The sequence below is a fragment of the Lathyrus oleraceus genome, chromosome 3 (assembly GCF_024323335.1).
Source record: "Lathyrus oleraceus cultivar Zhongwan6 chromosome 3, CAAS_Psat_ZW6_1.0, whole genome shotgun sequence".
In the NCBI taxonomy this organism is placed as follows: domain Eukaryota; kingdom Viridiplantae; phylum Streptophyta; class Magnoliopsida; order Fabales; family Fabaceae; genus Lathyrus; species Lathyrus oleraceus.
The window spans coordinates 370,685,396-370,692,656 of record NC_066581.1 but is presented as its reverse complement, the minus strand read 5'-3'; the positions used below and the strand labels follow the sequence as shown (position 1 = coordinate 370,692,656).

Here is a 7,261-nt window from a genome sequence, read left to right as displayed (position 1 = left end):
TTACTTGAAATTATGTTGACTTCATGATTTTAATTGACTGCCTTCCTCTCATCCAAATGCCATGAAATTTGACATGCTTGCCATGCTAGGTGTTAGGATTGAATGTGATTTATTTGATAATTTTTGAGATTGTTTGGGTTGACTTTTGAATGAAGTCTTGCTGTTGACCTTTTTGTATGCTTCTCTTGCCATGCTTTGCATTCCTTGGTGTATGAAATGACAATGGTGCATGATTTGATTATGAATCCAATTGAGGTTGCTTCTTAAATGTTTGAACATGAATTGGGTTGACTTTCCTTTGCTGTTTGACTTTTTTCTTTCATCTTTGACCCTAGGCTAGCCCTAGTGGTCTTTTGAGCTTACAATTGAGCTATTGTTTCAGGTTAAGCACCAATGCCTCAAAGATCATTCAAATTTGATTGAGTTGGATTGTATATATCATGTGCTAACCCTTGTTTTGTAGGTGTGACTCATATACTTGAGTCTTGTGCTATGCACATTGGTCCCTCTGTGGTTGACTGTTGTTTCATTTTCCTTTGATTTGAACTGTTAACTTGTCTACTAATAAGTTTGACTTTTTCAGGTACTTTAGTTGCTTAAGTTCCTTGAACTTGCTTTGCTTTGCTATTTAGCAATTGCTTTTGAGGTATAAACCTTTCTTCTTCATGTAGTCTGGAGACCCGGTCTGTTATTTGACCGGGCAAACTGTCTGAAGTCCTCCTTAAGAGGCAATGCCTGTGTTTGTTTAAAATTGTCCCAAGCAGGAAAAGTCCTCATTTGAGGCAATTGGTGGAAGGTAGGGATAAGCAATCTATTCCCCACTATTCAGTGTGTCCTCTCTTTGCTCCCATTATATGGTTGAAGCATTGAGATAAAAACCCAAGATCTAATCGAGTCAATAAAGGGGAAAGAGTTCCATCTTTCTGAACTCCCCCACTTTCTATTATTTGATGCTCTCTCTGATCTGAGATAGAAGCAATGAGGCACACCCCTCATCTCCTATTCATCTGCTTCACCTTAGCCTCTCAATGGCAAGGTTAAGAGCGACCTTCACCTATTACAGTGGACTTTCAAAGTCAAACCCTCTTGTGTGAGCCCCCCATTGTTTGGCTATAGAGTGTGCTGTTTGCTATTCATTGATTGACTGATTGCTTCATATGCACTTGTTTGCCTGTATGCTATGCATTTATCATCATCAATTGCCATTAAAGCATGATCATCTCATTTGCTTTTGTGATGCTATCATTGTTGTTTGCCCATTGAGGACAATTGTAAGTCCATCTCTTTTGGCCATTTGCTCCTATGATATGGAAGGATAGAGTGTAAGACCTCATTGGTCACTCATAGCTTCTGTTTTGTTTGTTTGATTGTGAGGAAGCAATTGTAAGTCCCTGCAAGTTGGCATTTGCTCTCCTGTGATCATGTTGCATTGTTTGATTGTATGTGAGGATACAACTGTAAGTCCCTGCAAGTTGGCATTTGTTTCCTAGGATCATACTGTGTATGTGAGAGTAAGCCCAGACAGATTGGCATCTAACATCCATGTTTTGCTTTCGTTTGTTTATGTGAGGATGCAATTGTAAGTCCCTGCAAGTTGGCATTTGCTTTCCTATGATCATATGTTGGATATTGGTATGAGTCCAGACAGATTGGCATCCGGTATCCAAGTTTCATTTTGTTTTAGGAGATTAGTATAAGTCCATTGAGTGGCCTCTGATATCCAGTTTTGTTTTAGGAGATTGGTGTAAATCCATCTAGTGGTATCCGGTATCCGTTTTTGTTTGTGAGATTGGAGTAAGACCATTGAATGGCATCCGGTATCATTTGTTTGCTTACATTATTATTATTCATTGCCTATTCCAAAGGACACACTTGAATCATCTTCTATATGATTTCAAGAGGTGAACCTTCTAAGAAGTTTTACGATCCATCTTCATCCATTCATCCCCATTATGTCCTAAACCTTTTCATACTTTGATTTCAAACTTAACATAGATATTGTGCAAACATCTTCACGTTTTCCAAACTAAAAACTTGGACCCAAGTCCTTGACTTTTTTCAAACTCCATTTCATAATACTTCTTTTGAATTAATCTTAATCATACTTTGACTCCATTTTCATAATCACAATCAATTAACTTCACCCATTCACTTGTTTTGGCTTTGTCCATTAATATCTTCATGCATTAGCCATAGGTTTCAATTATCATTGCGGTTGATGTAAATCTTGCCTATCCTTAGTGAGTCGACTATAAGACTTCCGTACTGAAAACAGGGTTAACCCCTCTAGTGCGTCGAAGCTATCCTCACATGGTGGATGTGGTTCTTGGTCGAGTTTTCTCCCATTGATAATGAAAAGCCTCAGTGCTTGTGTTTAAAATTGAATCCACCAACTTTTGGAAATCTTTTAGCCGAACTACGGCGTTTTGATCCTTACCTTTGATGGAAGGTACGTAGGCAGCGGGTTCATCCGTTCAAACCCAATAATAAAATTGTATATTCTTTTCTCACCATCCCAATCATGTTTGCACAATGCTTATGTCATAACAAATAACAATTTAGTACAACAAGTGTGAAAAGGGCTCCCTAGGAGTACCTAGGACGTAGTGGGTGCCTAACACCTTCCCATTGCGTAATTTACCCCTTACCCAGACTCTCTGATCCTTTTATTAGTTTTCTACGTGTAAAACTTCTTAGGCTTTTGTTCGCTTTTTAGCCAGTCCTTTGGATAAATAAAAGTGCGGTGGCGACTCGAAAATCATTGTATGCTTTGCTTATGGTTTAATCGATAAATCATATAGCGACGAATACACCGCTACAGTACCCCCCCCAAACACCTCAGTTTCTATCCATCTTTGTTTACCCACTCCCTTATTTCATCAACCTTTCACTTTAACCACCATCAACATTGTCGACTGAGAGTCATCCTTAGTTTTCTTTCGCTTTGTCGGACATTACCATTGGTCAGGATCATGTTGTTGGCAAGAGGTTTAACGCTCCCGTGTAGAAATCGCACATGTCTTGTCTTAACTAGAGGATCTTGGATTGAAGAAAGTGTTATTTTACCCAGGCTGTGTTCAAGAAAGCATAATTTCAAAACAGGTAAGTCTTAGTTCATTTGGATACAAGACAACTCATGTCGGCACATGGTAACAATTCATTCAATAGTGTATCCTTTGTTTCGTCGGACTCTCTTTGTTGGTGTTGTGTTTTTGTTTGTCGGTTTCGCTGTTATTTGCATGTAGTCTTGGCGTTGTTCGTTTTTATGTTGGCAATTAATTTTGAGGAGGATGAATAGTGTCGTTGAGGAACCTTGACGTTGGGAGGATTTTTAGATGTTTTAATTTTTTCTTTTTGTTTTTCTTTTTCTCTAGTTCAATTAAGTTTTATCTGTTCCCTTTCAATTCCCTTTGTTAGTTAGTAAGTTTTTATCTTTTATTTTTTTCAGTCATTTTATTCATTTTTTGGGCCAAGAATGTGAGGTTTGGTCTGGGCCTATTTGGTCCATTTTGTTAGTAGCACCCTTTGGTGTTTACAATTTATGTTGAATTTGTTAAGTCTTTCATTTTTGTTTATGTTAATTTCTTTGACATTGTATAATTACCACAAATGTTGTAAATAAAATTGGTTGCTACTTTATATTCCCATTGCGATAAATTGAATTTTTAATCCGTGGATTCGATAATTTTATACCGTTATGCCACCGAAATTTTTATCAATATATCAATTGTATTTCTCCGTGTTATGACCTTTGCATACAACATCTCATTTGTTGTTGATATGCACAAACCGGTTTTAAGCACATTACCTAGAGTTTCGCTTTCATTTCTCGATTTCTTGTTTATTTTATTTTATTTTTCAATTGTGAGATTTACTTAACATCGGTTTTGATACCATTTGCTTCACCATACAAATAAAACCTCACTTTATGACTTCTTTTGATTGAGTGCATGATTTCATTTTGCATCATATTACAATGATACATCCCACGTTAGCATTTCTTTCGGTTCATGATAGCACCAAACGACCCAGCGTTATTGTGCTTAAATCGAATTGGAACTTAATTTCCATCTTGCCTTACACGTCTTTGCGTTATGTGACTTTGATTCGCATCCTCGCATCCCGATTTTAATCTGTGCACATCCCAATTTTACTTCTTTCAATTTAATTTTTGAATGTCTTGTAAATATAACTTGTTGTGTTGTTTATTTTCTTCACATGGCTTACTCTTGGGCCTTCTTACAATGAGACCATCCTCTTGCACCTACACTCATGCATTACTTGTTCATTGGTTGGGCCCGATTTAATTGTTTCATTATTTTGAATCCCCATTCGGCAAAATGTACCCCAATTCCCATTACGTGTAATAATTTTACTGTTTTTATTTCTTTATTGTTTGATTGTTTAGCTAGTTACTAACACAAGAATAAAATCAACTTCTTTTCAAAAAAGATGGAAATGGAACATGGTGGATGCCACGAGTTCCTGAGACTAAGATTCGAGATGGATATCTCGTCCATCTTAGCCCTCGCCATCATTCAAAACTATCAAAGAGGTCTCTTCAAACCTTTTCTCAACCAAATCTCAAAAACACATAAAAATATCAAACCCTTTTGCAAATAAGATGGAAACGTAACGTGGTGGATACCACGAGCTCCTGAGACTAGGGTTCAAGATGGATATCTCGCCCATCCAAGTTCTCGCCATTACTCAAAACACATTCAAACCAATCAAACTATTTTCTCTCCGCCGTGCGATCGATCCTTAAACCTTTTTTTCTCAAACGAAAGATATTTTGTTTCAAGGTGATGCAAAGCAATGTTTCATCCACTTGAACATGCGAGTAAGCTTGCGATGTTGCCCACGAATGTTGAGTTGTAAATCCATTCGGTCGTGATGCAAATGTCCCCTTCTCCACTTGTTTTGGGTAGTCCAACAATGTTTTCATCGATTGACACAAAGTAGCTTTCGCTAAAATCGATAAATAAATAAACATTTTCTATCCAGAACTGCGTAAGCCTTGAGTTCTCTATTGCACCCGGAGATACGTAGGAGCAGGATTTGAAAATTGTGTCAGGCTCATTAATAAAAAACTTAGGTTTAGTCCCCTTCGTTAAAAATCTAAAAACATTCTTCTCTCTTCTATTCTTTATTTCCCACCTAATAGCTTGAGAAGCCTAACATTTCAAACTAACACTAACGTGCACAACTAAACTAACGGTTCCCATTGAGTACAATGGACGTGAGGGGTGCTCATACCTTCCCCTTGCGTAATCGACTCCTGAACTCTGATTTGGTTGCGACGACCATAATCGTTGTCATTATTTCTTGGGTTTTATCGGTATTTCCCCTTTCCTTTTAGGAATAAATAAAGTTCGGTGGCGACTCTGTTAAGTCCATCATTGTTAGCGTGCGATTTGCGCCTCGCTAGGTCGTGTTCTCTCATTTTTTTGAGGTACGTCAATCACCATCCCTCTCCTCCAACCCCGACTCTCCTCCTTATTATAACCTCACTTCTAACACTGAACATTCTGGTTCAGATAACCCTGACCCAACCTCACCAAACCATGAAGACCTTCAGGCCACAATTGACTCTGAAAAGAATCCTTATGTGCCTGAACCCATTCCAAAACCATCTGAACCCATACCTGAACCATCTGAACCTATTCCCGAACCCTTTGAACCTAACCTCACTCTACCTACCTTTGATGAGGCACTAGCCAAGTTCTTAGAGAGTTCAAATTCCAGATTCAAGAAGCTATCTGACGAATCCAACACCAGTGACAATCCTTCTGAAGTAAGGACCAACTAGAACAGATTCATCAGATGGATAACTTCTGAAGTCTTCAAGCTGAAGGGCCTATCTGAAGAAGTCATAAATGACTTCATCAGAGGTGTTGAAGAGAAGCAGGAGGCTCGTCTGGCGAAGGAAGCAGCTGAGAAGGCAGAACAGGAAGCTGCGGAGAAAGCAACTGAAGAAGCTGCTGCCAGGGAGGCAACTGAGAAAGCTGTTGTAGAAGCTGCATCCAGAGAGAAAGTTGAAGCTGAAGCAGCATTGGCCGCTGAAGTTACTCAGAAAGTCACGGAAGATGTTGAGAAGACCACTGAGGTTGCTCTGGCTCAAGAAGATTCATCAATAACTGATCTTGCTCCTCTAGTCATCAAGACTCTAGAAGAGTTGCATAAGGAATAGCAACTAGTCAGATCCAGACTCGACAAACAGGATCAAGTCAACTCCAGCATTCAAAGTCTGATAGCTGAGCTACTTCATAGGATGCCTCTTCCACCAAACCCTTATACGCTCTAGGATTTCTTTGTTTTTTTATAAGTGTTTTTTCCTCTTAGGCTTTATCTTTTGCTTCTATCTATACTATGTAAAGTGTTTCTCTTATTAATGAAATTTTGAGTTACTTACTTTTTGAGCCTAACAAAAAGGGGGAGAATTAAATAGAAGTCTTTTGATGAAGTAATTTATCTAACTCTCAGAAATGCACTGCTTACATTCTGACATTAAATTATTGCATAAACTAATTCATTTTTCAGGATCTATATGAACCAAGGGAAACTGAATCCTTATCTGAGAAACTAATAAATCAAGTCAAGCAACCTAAGAAAATCTGGTAAGAAATTCTCTACCCTAGAAACCCATATCTTATACTAAATATCTTTAAAAAAATTCTTAAGTATCACACTTAGGGGGAGACTGCTAATCTCAGGGGGAGTCACTCTCTATCTAACTCTGACCATTTTCAATTTAGTATCTCTGAAAATACTTATTGTTTCATCAAAATTCTAAGTTTTGTCATCATCAAAAAGAGGGATATTGTTAGAACAAGATTTTGATTCTGCAATATATCTCTAAGTTTTGATGATAACAAAGAATGAAAAATTTTGGTACCCTAATAATTTTCTTAAGTGTGCAGGATTCTAAGTTAAAATGACTCTGATGAAACGAATATCTAGCATCTTCATTAGTCCAGAAACGTTGACCCAGCACAAAGAGAAATCAGATCTGACTCTGAACAGAATACATCTGAAGAGCAATCAACTAAAGAATTTGACTTTTTAGTTCAAGCTTTGATTCTGAACACTCTGCAAGAGATATCTGAAGACTCTGCAAGAAGATATCTGGAGACTCTAACTCTGAAGACTCTGATCATGCTCACTCTAACACATGTTCAGAAACATGCCATCAGATACCACCTGATCAGAAACTTAAGTTGGAATCATTCAAATTATAGTACAATTCTTTTTAAGGGAA

General features: G+C 37.8%; 1 protein-coding gene across 1 annotated transcript; it reads left to right on the top strand.

Annotated features, from left to right (window-relative positions):
- Positions 1-4,452: 4,452 nt before the first annotated feature.
- LOC127131328 (uncharacterized) lies at positions 4,453-6,193 on the top strand. The gene is made up of 3 exons (XM_051060251.1): positions 4,453-4,555; positions 5,541-5,797; positions 5,858-6,193. The coding sequence occupies exons 1-3, from the start codon at positions 4,453-4,455 to the stop codon at positions 6,191-6,193; spliced, it is 696 nt and encodes a 231-aa protein (XP_050916208.1).
- The last annotated feature ends 1,068 nt before the right edge of the window (positions 6,194-7,261 follow it).